Source organism: Arachis hypogaea, chromosome 3, assembly GCF_003086295.3.
Source record: "Arachis hypogaea cultivar Tifrunner chromosome 3, arahy.Tifrunner.gnm2.J5K5, whole genome shotgun sequence".
In the NCBI taxonomy this organism is placed as follows: domain Eukaryota; kingdom Viridiplantae; phylum Streptophyta; class Magnoliopsida; order Fabales; family Fabaceae; genus Arachis; species Arachis hypogaea.
This window is the reverse complement of record NC_092038.1, coordinates 124,816,510-124,829,012: the sequence shown is the minus strand read 5'-3', so window position 1 is coordinate 124,829,012 and position 12,503 is coordinate 124,816,510. Positions and strand designations below refer to the sequence as shown.

At 35.0% G+C, this 12,503-nt stretch overlaps 5 protein-coding genes across 5 annotated transcripts; 2 read left to right on the top strand and 3 right to left on the bottom strand.

The window, feature by feature from the left end:
• Window positions 1–225: 225 nt before the first annotated feature.
• Window positions 226–4,966, top strand: LOC112791283 (probable serine/threonine-protein kinase PBL16). Its single transcript, XM_025834053.3, has 6 exons — window positions 226–823; window positions 1,809–2,122; window positions 2,288–2,423; window positions 2,608–2,744; window positions 3,260–3,383; window positions 4,341–4,966. The coding sequence occupies exons 1-6, from the start codon at window positions 760–762 to the stop codon at window positions 4,730–4,732; spliced, it is 1,167 nt and encodes a 388-aa protein (XP_025689838.1). The 5' UTR covers window positions 226–759; the 3' UTR covers window positions 4,733–4,966.
• Window positions 4,967–5,443: 477 nt separating this feature from the next.
• LOC112791284 (protein MET1, chloroplastic) lies at window positions 5,444–7,938 on the top strand. The gene is made up of 7 exons (XM_025834055.2): window positions 5,444–6,075; window positions 6,361–6,467; window positions 6,566–6,660; window positions 6,835–6,911; window positions 7,086–7,206; window positions 7,383–7,442; window positions 7,524–7,938. The coding sequence occupies exons 1-7, from the start codon at window positions 5,672–5,674 to the stop codon at window positions 7,662–7,664; spliced, it is 1,005 nt and encodes a 334-aa protein (XP_025689840.1). The 5' UTR covers window positions 5,444–5,671; the 3' UTR covers window positions 7,665–7,938.
• Window positions 7,900–9,951, bottom strand: LOC112791282 (beta-amyrin 28-monooxygenase). The gene is made up of 4 exons (XM_072233449.1): window positions 9,422–9,951; window positions 8,885–9,338; window positions 8,579–8,766; window positions 7,900–8,453 (listed from the first exon to the last, which is right to left on the bottom strand). The coding sequence occupies exons 2-4, from the start codon at window positions 8,931–8,933 to the stop codon at window positions 8,154–8,156; spliced, it is 537 nt and encodes a 178-aa protein (XP_072089550.1). The 5' UTR covers window positions 8,934–9,338; window positions 9,422–9,951; the 3' UTR covers window positions 7,900–8,153.
• On the bottom strand, window positions 9,268–9,923 carry LOC140183578 (cytochrome P450 716B1-like). Its single transcript, XM_072232035.1, has 3 exons — window positions 9,733–9,923; window positions 9,422–9,648; window positions 9,268–9,338 (listed from the first exon to the last, which is right to left on the bottom strand). The coding sequence occupies exons 1-3, from the start codon at window positions 9,921–9,923 to the stop codon at window positions 9,268–9,270; spliced, it is 489 nt and encodes a 162-aa protein (XP_072088136.1).
• Window positions 9,952–10,197: 246 nt separating the features above from the next.
• Window positions 10,198–12,096, bottom strand: LOC112791281 (beta-amyrin 28-monooxygenase). The gene is made up of 4 exons (XM_025834052.3): window positions 11,472–12,096; window positions 10,940–11,398; window positions 10,673–10,860; window positions 10,198–10,593 (listed from the first exon to the last, which is right to left on the bottom strand). The coding sequence occupies exons 1-4, from the start codon at window positions 11,971–11,973 to the stop codon at window positions 10,294–10,296; spliced, it is 1,449 nt and encodes a 482-aa protein (XP_025689837.1). The 5' UTR covers window positions 11,974–12,096; the 3' UTR covers window positions 10,198–10,293.
• Between the last annotated feature and the right edge of the window lie 407 nt (window positions 12,097–12,503).

Sequence of the window (12,503 nt, the reverse complement as noted above, 5' to 3'; positions counted from 1 at the left end):
TTTAGAAAATTAACTGTAGCATAAGTTAACTCAGATAATTTTTTTGTTTTTAATTTTAAAATTTTAAAAATAAAGATAATGAAAAATTGTTTTATTCTTTTTATATAACTACATATTTTTTAATTAATTGACTATAATTGATTATAGTCCAAGTTGATTCCCTAGCAGACCTTCTGAAATTAAACATAAACATAAAATATGGAGGGTATCGATGTAATAAGCGCACTAAGAAGAAAGTGCACAAAGGAAAGAAGGCACAAAAATAAACAGAGGAAGAAGAAGCATAGAGAGTTTCCTTGCGTGGGTGTGTGGGGCCATGCCATGCTATCTTCCTCCATAGACAACAACCACCTCATCACACTCACTAACTCATAAACCATCATTGCTTTTACTGAATTATATCCCACTCTTCCTCCCCCTTTTCTTTCTTTCTTTTTCTTCTCCATCACCAAAACACAAAACCAAACATGTCCCATTCGCATTCCCACTACCATCATTTGAATGAATCAATCCATGTCATAAAACAACTATTGCCCATGTTTTTCATTCCTTTCCCTTTGGCCTTGTTTGCTTTTGTTGCTCTTGTCTCTGCCTCTTCCTTGGTCTGAAATCTACGTGTGAAACAAAAGGCAGAATCTTTCCGTATATACACTAGAAAGTTTCTGTCTTTTTTCCATTTTTGTAGATGGGGTGCTGGTGAAGGTGAAGGTGAAGGTGAAGGATAGTAGTTGGTGCAAAACTGCTTTGTATAGTAGTACTATGGGGAATTGCTTGTGTAGGTTGGAATCTTCAGATTATAGAGTCTCTTCTAATGCAAAGCCAGGTTCGTATCCAATAACAAAACTTGCCTTTATTTTTCTATTGGAGCCAACTCTATTTGATCACATCATAATCTTTTTTCTTCTTTCTCGTATATGTTTCTTCTATTTTTATTATCATATATCTGATGATGATGATGATGATACTGTTGTGGCGTTCAGTTTATTGTTAAAGAAAAAGAAAGAAAGAAACTTACTTTAATACAGTGTTAGATTCATATATAGTCTTACTTGTAGGCAAGTAAAGATTATGCAAATCATTAGAAGAAGAAAAGAAAATGGAAACAAGAATATGCATATCTGAGTTATATGTATCTCTTTACAAAAAGTAATAACTTGGGGTGTAAATTCTTTTTGTGAATATGAGTCCTCATCACTTTTCCCTTTGTCTGCTTTAAAAGTAGGTCGGTTCAATTTGTAGCTCTTAATTGGATGATATCATCATAGTGGAAAACCTCAAAAGTTTAGTGCGTTAAGTATTATCTTCATTGAAAAATTGGTGGTTGGTTTTAAAAAATCTAAAAAATTATTCTTTGCTTTCTCAATAATTATTTATTCCCTTGCTTTTGAATTGTCTTTTTCTCTGTGTTTGTCTTCTCTGTCTCTTAATGGTGGAATATGAAATACAAATTAGTTTGCCTACGCTCCCTAGTTTATGTTACATAATAAAGCTGCAGTATTTGTTATTTTAATGATAAATGTTGTTGTGATGGTGATAGCATTTGAATAATATGGTGATTGTTGCAATATTTGTAAATGTGAATAGAATAATGCTACACATCTAAGTCTTTTTATTAACTAAGTCCAACCAAGTTGATTTAACATAACAAAAATCAATTATGACTAGCATTATTCCAAGTCTTATTGTTTAACTTGATTGGACTTGGTTCATAAAAAGACTTGGATGTGTAGCATTACTCATGTGGATAATATGTTGTGTTTGGCACAATTTAATTTGGGTACATTATTTTGTTGTGATTTTTGATATAGATTCAACGAGAGAGGAAAACCAGGCAATGAAACAAAGGAATGATAATAGTAGGTTACCAACAAATCCTGAGGAAGTGGAAAACCTACTATTACGCCGTGATTCAGCTGCGAATCCATTGATTGTATTCAGTTATGATGAACTAAAGATAATAACTGCAAATTTTAGGCCGGATCGTGTGTTGGGGGGTGGCGGATTTGGAAGTGTATATAAAGGGTTCATCTCTGAGGAGTTAAGGCAGGGTCTTCCTACTCTTCCTGTGGCTGTTAAGGTTCATGATGGTGATAACAGTCATCAAGGCCACAGAGAATGGTTGGTTAGTAGTACTCTTTATAACCATTCTCTTACATTGTTTATATCGACTCCCTTCATCGTCTTTGATGTCTCAATGTCGCTTATTGGTCACATCTGCGGATCAACTTATCTGGATATAACTTAGTTTGCTCTGACACTGATTTGAGGTTGGTTGCTTGCTTTCTAGGCAGAAGTCATATTTTTGGGGCAGCTATCACATCCGAATCTAGTCAAATTAATTGGATACTGCTGTGAAGATGAACATAGGGTGCTAATTTATGAGTTTATGGCCCGTGGAAGTGTCGAAAACAATTTGTTCTCCAGTTAGTATTTCTTTCTACATTGAAATTTTGTGTTCTTTATTCTTTGTTGTTGATGTTTGTAAAAGCTAAGTTCTGTTCTGCAATATTTGACATCTAAGAATGTAATTCAGACCAATGATTATACTCACCTATTTATTTATTTTTATTATATATCTAATTAATTAGTTTCTCATATATATTTCAGAAATATTGCTTCCATTGCCATGGTCCATAAGAATGAAGATTGCATTTGGAGCTGCAAAGGGACTTGCATTTCTTCACGAGGCAGAGAAACCTGTCATCTATCGTGATTTCAAAACATCAAATATTTTATTGGACCTGGTCAGTAATATAGATTTATGTTAAAATACCATTTTATTTGTGAACTTTCTATTTACAGTGAAAATATGCTGAAATTGGAGCAATAAGTATTTTACTATTTAACCATTTATTGGCAAGTGAGGTCATCACAGCATCACATGCTTGTTAAAACAGAATGTATCTATATCCAGCTTAGCAAATTCTCTTTTCAGTGATCATTAATGTCTTGTTTCTCAATTTGACAAAACAATAGATGTATACGGTATACCTACCTTTCAAGTAACATGATTTAGTGGAGGATTCATGCATAGAATTTTATTTCGTTTTCGTTTGTACTATGATTTGTGCTTGTTTCATCTATTCTTTTTGTTCTGCTTAACCAAAAATGCACTTGAACACAAACAACACGCATCACAAGATCAAAACAAACTAGTCACAGGCCTGAAATTCTTGTATAAATGATAGTGTACATCAAATGAAACTAACCGTCTTTTAATTATTTTCCCCTTTCCTTTTTTCGCATGTGCCGTAAACAGGACTATAATGCAAAACTTTCTGACTTTGGCCTTGCTAAAGATGGGCCAGTTGGAGATGAATCCCATGTTTCGACTCGCATAATGGGAACATATGGCTATGCTGCACCGGAGTACATAATGACAGGTAAAGTATAAAAATACAATTTGATTGAAGTAGTAAAAAAATCCAATAAAAAACTGTCACATCAGCTATTATCATTGAATTTCACCCACCAGAACATAGGGATGGATCTATGTACATTAGTTGCCCTCACTGCAATTTAAATTTTTTTTTTAGTAGTATATATAATAATAATATTTATTTGCCTCTATTAAATTATTGAATTTGACCGCACAATAATTTTTAACCCAACTTTTGGTACTTAATAGTCAATTTTAAAAATTTATATTAGATGTCCATTAGAATGATCAATTCTCAATTTAAATCAGATTGGTGTCCTTTCTTACAAATCGACTCGAAAGAGTATTATTTATTTTCTTTTGAAATTAGCTTTAGTTTTTCCTGTAGTACCTGTATTAATTGAAAGAACTTTTTCAACTATGAATATCAATAAGAGTTGGCTTCTAATTGTATGAGAAGTGAATTTTTAAATAATTGTTTATTAATATATATAAAAAGAGAGACATTTGATTGTATTGTTAAGAAAAAAAAGTCTCAATATTTTCAAGATATAAAACCTAAAAATAGAATTCTAAATTATATATTATTATTTAAATTACTATTTTAGTGTTTTACTTTGAAAACTAATCATATTTTATAATAACAAAATATAATTATAACAATAATCCTATTATATGTACATAAAAAATAATCATCCGTATAAAATATATATTGAAATACAAAGTATGCATTAAAAATGAGTTAAACATATGTATTTATAGACAAATATATAATGGTTAATGGATAATTTAATAGTTGATTTTTATGTATACATTATATTTTTATTATAAAAATTATTATTATGTTACGTATATTTTGCCTCTATTGTCAAAATTTCATGATCCATCGTTGCGGCAAAAGAATATGTTAGTGCATGATAATTAAACTCTGAAAAATAATATGATGTGATCGATTGTGCAGGTCATTTGACCCCTAGAAGTGATGTTTACAGCTTTGGGGTTGTTCTTCTGGAACTTCTGACGGGAAGAAAATCGCTAGACAAGTTAAGGCCAGCAAGAGAACAGAACCTTGCAGATTGGGCTCTTCCTCTGCTGAAGGAGAAGAAGAAACTTCTAAACATCATAGATCCAAGGCTTGAAGGTGACTATCCAATAAAAGGTGTTCACAAGGCTGCAATGCTTGCTTACCATTGCTTGAACCGCAATCCAAAGGCTCGGCCACTAATGCGAGATATTGTGGACTCATTGGAGCCTTTGCAGGCACACAATGAGATCCCTATCCAAAAAACATTGACCATAATTAGTGAAGTTTCTGAAGCTGATTTAAGAAAAGGAAAAATGCAGAATCACTGAATGAATTGTTTTTTAGGTTGTTTCAGGTTTTCCATCTAATGTTCATAGGGAGAGGTTTTGCCTTAACTATTTGTGTTTATTAACAAGAAATATATAGGCATTTCTTTTTCTCTCACTTCTTTTTTTAACATGTTTGCCATCTGCAATTGAATTGCTGTATCTAATGTTCATGAAGGTGCTACTGCGGAAATTGGATTCCTGAATGAAATAAAATAATCAGTTTCTATAAAACAAGTTATAGCAGCTCAACAAGAATTTTTCATCATCAGTGGATGCCTAGATGGTTTTATAACAGCTTTTCTTTAACTCTCTCTTGTTTTGTTTTATTATTATTATTAATGAAAATAATTTGATATCTGATTGTTGAGTTACAGGATATTCTGTGACTTCCGTAGCTTAATTCCTTGCTATTATAATAAGCTCATTTTTCTTAATAAAAATAGTTAATTTTGTATATGAATACTGAATTGAAATAAATATGATTTTTAAAACAATAATAATATAATACGTGTTTGATATTTAATATCAATAATTTATCTAATGAATAAAGACTTTCCTTTTCTGAAAACTTGAAAACTTCTTTGTAAAATATAACTCTTGTTAAAATACTTATTAGTTATTTATCACTCAAGAACATCCAAGAACAAAAAAGGAATTTCAAGAATAAAAAAAAAAGAATTATTATTATTCCTTATTGATTACTTTTCTTCCATGTCTCTAAGAACTCATACTAAGATACACGTGGCAGCACACTAGTGAACTGAATGGATGGTGGTGAGTTTAGAACCACTCTGTGCAATCTCACTTACATTCACAACCTCTCATCCTAATGTCTCTGTGTCCCATTATGCATGCTATGCTATGCTATGCTATGCCAACTTTCCTTTAACAAGGTAACACACTTTCTTCATTATCTTCTTAAACCATAAAACAATAACTATGTCTTTGTCTTCGTCTTCTCTTTACTCTTCACTCACATTGCCAAGAACCACCCACCAAGTTCTTTACACCAAACCCAAGTTCCTTTCTTCCAGAAACCCCTCTTTCTCAGGTGTTTCTTACTTTTCCTCAAACCCCCTTTTGTCAAAGCCCTTCTTTTTTGTGGCTAAGGCATCATCTGAGGTTGGGTCAGAAGCATCATCAGCCAAGAGTGAAGGAGAAGGAGAACAAGAAGACGAAGAGGAGGAGAAATATGAGGAGTATGAAGTAGAGCTGGAGCAGCCATATGGAATCAAATTTGCAAAGGGAAGAGATGGTGGCACTTACATTGATGCTATTGCACCAGGTGGAGCTGCTGATAGGGCTGGTGTCTTCACTGTTGGTGATAAAGTTATTGCCACCAGGTTTGTTCTTTCTTCTCTGATTTGAATTCGGTTGCAACTTTTATCTTATATGCTTTAAGTTCTTAGACTTGTGGTTGTGGATTTTGGTATTGCATTTGAAATTAAGGATTAGGATTCCAAAAGGAGAAAAATTTCAAGACAAACCTTGTGTCTTTGAATCCTTAACCAATGCCCCCCTAAGATTAACCCTTACATTATTACCAAGTTGGAAATTCTTTTGAAAACTCATCAACTCTACATTTGATTGGTTGGTTGATATGTGACAAAAAAGCTCAATATTTGCAGTGCAGTTTTTGGGACTGAAATTTGGCCGGCCGCGGAGTATGGAAGGACAATGTACACAATTCGCCAAAGAATTGGCCCGTTGCTTATGAAAATGCAGAAGAGATATGGTTAGTTCTTTATGTACACATGTTTGTTTCACCGTGTCCAATAGTCACTTGTAAACTTTGCCAGCTGATCCCTGACCTGGGGCTACTCTATTCATCAGGAAAGATTGATTATGGTGGTGAATTAACTGAGAAGGAGATTATCAGAGCTGAGAGGAACTCTGGTGTAATCAGTAACAGAGTCAGGGAAATTCAAGTATGTATAATGTCATGTTGTTAAATTTGGAAAATTGGAAAACCTTTCTCTTCAATTTTCGACTTTTTTAGTGTGCAAGATCTTTTCTCTTCTATAGATAGATATCTACTTTACTTCCATGGGGGGTTTTTCAAGTACAACTACAGTCATTCATCAAACTTGTCAAAATTTCAGATGCAAAACTACATGAGGAAAAAGGAACAGAAAGGGCGCAGAGAAAATGATTTGAGAGAAGGATTACTGCTATACAAGTAAGACATGGCTGCTCAAAAATCATGTTCTTTATAATAACCCCTTTGGTTTGTCTAGTTTACTAGTCTTTCTTTCTTTTCTTATTGTATCTGAAATAAGGACATATGATAAAGTGATGAATATTCTGGTCGATATTCTTACTACGCACTCTATTGTTGGATTAAATGTTGAAGGAACGGCAAATATGAGGAAGCGCTGGAGAAATTCGAGTCTGTTTTGGGGTCTAAACCAGAACCCGAAGAAGCAGCAGTAGCAAGTTATAATGTAGCTTGTTGTTACTCTAAGCTAAACCAGGTACATGTTTGTTCACATTACAAATTATATGCATTGCCTTGCACTACTTTAAACATACAATTTGATCTTTGATTATGCTTGTTTAGTGCATTTATTCCCAGGTTAATACTCTTCTTTCTTTGTTATCAAATTTATATTTATATGCATAATAGTAGGTATTGACTTTTTCCTAACAGATTCAAGCTGCACTTTCTTCACTTGAAGAAGCATTGAATGCTGGATTTGAAGACTTCAAGGTGATCAACCTATTGTAAGTTATGCGATAAAAGTTCTTCGTACAATAGCTGAGCTGCCTAACATTGTTGCTGTTTCAACAGAGAATCAGAAATGATCCTGACCTGGCCAATGTAAGAGCATCGGAGGAGTTCGATCCACTCGTGAAAAGATTCGATGAATCGTTTATCAATGAGAATGCCATCAATGCCATTAAATCTCTTTTTGGCTTTGGTAAGAAATAACCAAGTGTCTTAAATTCTTGCCATTACAAAATGATGGATTCGGTATTTGGAGCAAAGCATATAGTGGAGCTGACTAAGATGTTGCTTTAAGAGCAATATGATATCTTTCACATTTTTATTTGCCGTGTATAACTTCATAGTAAACTACAGGTCTCTCTCTTTTCTTCTGCAAGTCAATTTTTTCCCCATAGCTTGGATATATTGTATTATGTACTGTTATAATCAGGCCAATGTGTAAGAAATTTGTGATCAATAAAATTGTCCTTCTCTGGAATCAATAACTTCAATTGTTATTGCTTTTATTTCTTGTGTGACAAGGTTCATTCCTATTAATAGTTCTGTTTTTCACCCAAATATCTTTTGTTATTGATATTTGTAGAAGCTAATTCCTAAACCCTAAACTCTAAACAATAGCATTATTGAAGCATAGAGTAAATGCCAAGTAGACATATATCCAAACAGTCAGGTGACAACCAATAAGGTGCTCGGCTAGACATGGTGAGGGTGTAGCCGAACCGGAAGTCCTTTTACTGGCTCAAGCAAGGGATCATGCTTAAACTTCTCATCAGGATTCACCAAATCCCACTTGAACCGTTTCACAATGTGATGCATGAACACAAGTATCTCCAACCTTGCAAGCTCTATTCCCAGACACATTCTAGGCCCTCCCCCAAATGGAACATATGAATAGGCTGTAGGACCTTCCCCTTCAAACCTTGATGCATCAAAAGCTTCCGGATTCGGGAAGTATTCTGGATCCATGTGTGTTGAACACGTGGCCCAACGCAGCTGTCGGAAAACATGATGCTCGGTTTAAAATTCATGATGTCATGCAACATTCTTGTAAACATCCAAAGTACAACCCCAGAATGAAGAGTGATGAAAGTTTAGCAAACCTTTTTAAAAGAACATACCTTCCACCCTTTAGGAATGGTATAGCCAGCATAGTTAAAATCCCTTATTGCTTCTTTGAAATTAGTATTCACTGGAGGGGATAGCCTCATGACCTCAGATGCAACATTCCATGAGTATTTCATTTTCTGAGCATCCTCCCATTGTAACAATTCCCCTGTCCCTTTCCCTCTGCTAATTTCGAGTTGTTCTGGCATGAAGACAATACAAAACTTCAACATTTGTTTTTTATCTAAATTCTGGACAAGAAGGTTTATCAGGAATAGCAGTAGAAAAAATGTAAAATGTTGAAGGATTTTGTTGTAAACCTTTCAAAACTTGTTCATATACTTCAGACAGGTCGCCAAGATACTTCATGATAGACGATATAACCGATCTAGTAGTGTCGTGGCCAGAGAAAAGCAGTGCAGCACGTTGTCAATAATCTCGGATTCAGTCATGAATCTTCCACTGGCATCAGGTGTGACAAGCAAATGTGACAGAAGATCTTGGGTAGGTGATGGCTTTTTTTCCTCCAAATCAGCTCTGCTTTGCCTCATACGCATTTTAATTTCTTCCCTTATTTCATCTGCAGCTTTCATGGATCGACGAAATTTTGTTCTGGGCAAGTTGACGGGGAACCAAGCAAAGCCTTTCACAAATTCATCAAGCTTTGATGAAAACTTTGACACATGGATAGATTCTTCTTCACTTAAAAATAAGCAAGCAGCCAATGCATATGTGTATAGCTGCACTGTGAATACACAACCACCTGCTCCTTTCCTTCAAAATTGTAAACAATAGAAAGTGTAAAAACAATTGTACTTTAATTAGCCATCATTTTGTTTCAGGGACATTTTTCTTACCTTGCCAATGAGTGTTTATGTGGAGCTGAGCAATGGTATCCATTTTTGGCACAAAATTCCTGAGTGCTTCTGCACTAAGAAAGCTCAAGAGCAACTTTCTAGCCATCTTTGCATCTTCACCAACCTTGTTAACCACAGAGGACCTTAACAGCTTTGCTACCGAGGATGGAATCCATCCCTGGACATCCTTGTTCTCATTGGTAAACAAGAACTTGTTCCCTGCCGGGCTGCAAAACACAGCCATAGGTTCTCCAAGAAATGAAGTCTTGAACACCCTTGAGTCATACTTTCCCATTCTCTCTCACACGAACCGCACCGTGTTTCTGCCCTTAGCTGCGTGCAAATAGCTGAAGGTTTCTCCAACAACAGGCCATCCTAGGCTTCCAGGAGGAACATGCAGATTTGGATGCTTTCTAAGTTTGACAATTTTCGTGATGAAATGAAGACAAAGGAACAAGAGTGTCAAAGCTGCTGGGAATGCTAGAAATTTGACCACCTCCATAATCAATGGATGAGTTTATGTTGTTCTCAGCTATATGAAATGAGAAATGAACACTTGAAGAGGCAAGTTATCTTACTCTTACTATTATGTCTATCTCATTTATTTTTGAATTCTGTCACTGGTTAGTGGTAGTAGAATTTAAACAAATAGCAGGATATTAATATAAATTATTGTCCAGCTGGTTGTTATATAATAAAAAAATTAAATTGTGGACCCTAACTTAACAAAAGCCGCCATAGAAATTGCCATTGTATACATCATTCAACAAAAAATATTACCATAAACTTAAACAATAGCATTATGAAAAATAGAGTATTTGCTGAGTACAGAGAGATCCAAATAAGTTTTGACAAAACAGATGACAACTTGGTTAGACAGGGCGAGGGTGAAGCCGAATTGGAAGTCCATTTTCTGGCTCAAGCAAGGGATCATACTTAAACTTCTCATTTGGATTCACCAAATCCCACTTGAAGTGTTTCACAATGTGATGCATGAACACAAGTATCTCTAGCCTTGCAAACTCTAGTCCCAAACACATTCGAGGCCCTCCTCCAAATGGAACATATGAATAGGGTGCAGGACCTTCCCCTTCAAACCTCGATGCATCAAAAACTTTGGGATTCGGAAAGTGTGCCGGATCCATGTGTGTCGAGAAAGTGGTCCAGTTCAACTGTCAGAAAAGAAGAAATTGCAATGATGAATTAGAAAATGTAAATGGCAAGGATGGTGTGAGTTTAGAAAAGCTTCACCTTCCAGCCCTTAGGAATGGTATAGCCAGCAAAGGTAAAATCCCCTGTTGCTTCTCTGTAAGCACCAGCAACAGGTGGTGATAGCCTCATGACTTCAGATGCAACATTCCAAGAATACTTCATTTTCTGAACATCATCCCATTGCAACAACTCCCCTGTCCCTTTCCCTCGGCTTATGTCGAGTTGTTCTGTCTCCAAAACAAAAACTTCTCAGCAAAGGCCTATATAAAATTGGAACATGTTCAAGGATTATGCTGCAAAACTTACCTTCCAAAACCTGTTCATAAACTTGAGGCATTTCGCCAAGATACTTCATGATAGACGATAAGGCCGACCGAGAAGTGTCGTGGCCAGCAAAAAGCAGCTGTAGCATGATGTCAATGATCTCCTCTTGGGGCATGAATCTTCCACTGGCATCAGGTGTGACAAGCAAATGTGACAAAAGGTCTTGGCTAGGTGATGCAGACGCCTTCTCTTCCAAATCCACTTTCCTTTGCCTTACAAGCATTTTAATCTCTTTCCTTATTTCGTCTGCGGCTTTCACGGCTTGATGGAATTTTGTTCCGGGCAAGTTGACGGGGAAGCCAAGCATGCCTTTCACAAGCCCTTCAAACTTGGATGAAAACTTTGATACATGGGCAGGGTCTTCAATGCTCAAAAATAGGCAACAAGCCAATGAATATGTGTATAGCTGTGTTGTGGAATACACAATCACCTGCTCCTTTCCTTCAACATTATAAATATGAACTTAAATTACTTGTTTCAATAAAAAAGAGTAGCAGTGGTTGCATTTTCTTACCTTTCCAATGTGTGTTTAAATGGCTCCGAGCAATGCTATCCATTTTGGGCACGAAATTCCTGAGTGCTTCTGCACTAAGAAAGCTCAATAGCAACTTTCTAGTCAACTTTGCATCTTCACCAATCTTAGTAACCAGAGATGTCCTTAACAGCTTCCTTATTGAAGAGGGCCACCATAATTGGACTTGTTTGTTCTCATTGCTGAACAAGAACTTGTTCCCGGCCATGCCGCAAAACACAGCCATTGGATCTCCAAGAAATGAAGTCTTGAACACTCTGGAGTCATATTTCTCCATTCTCTCTAGTGTGAACCTTGACATGTTTCCCTTCTTAGATTCGCGCATAAACTCAAAGGTTTCTCCGACTATCGGCCATCCTAAGCTTCCAGGGGGAAGATGAAGATTTGGCTTCTTTCCCAGTTTCACAAACTTTCTTATCAGCTGAAAACAAAGGACCAAGAGAAACAAAAGTGCTGGCAAGCCTAGAAGCTTGGCCACCTCCATGTTTTTTTTTTTTTTTTTTTTTGATAGTTTTAGAACTCACTTAGATCCCAAAGAGGGAAGTGAGAGCAAGTTATTTGTTGATGCAAACTACCAAGCTTATTTAAGTAGAATTCGCTAATATGAACAAAAAAAAAATATCAAGATTATTTAGCTTTTAGAAAAGAAAGATGGAACTATTATTATTAATAGATAAATACCAATACTTTTTGGATTTAAATCGTCTAAAGTTTGAATTTCACTTTAGAGAGTAAAATATGATCTCTCATTATTTATTTCATATGTAGGACTAAGAATAAATATAAAAAAAAATTATTCAAGGATAAAAAAATCACAATTTACTCTCTAAAGTGAAATTCAAATTTTAAAAAATTTAAATCCTACATTTTTACAACAAAATAACATTTAGCCCGCACATAACGCAGATTTTATACTAGTATATATGTATATGTATATGTATATCTCACTTTATATATATATATATATATATATATATATATATATAATTTTTTTGTCAGTGTATTAAAATTGAT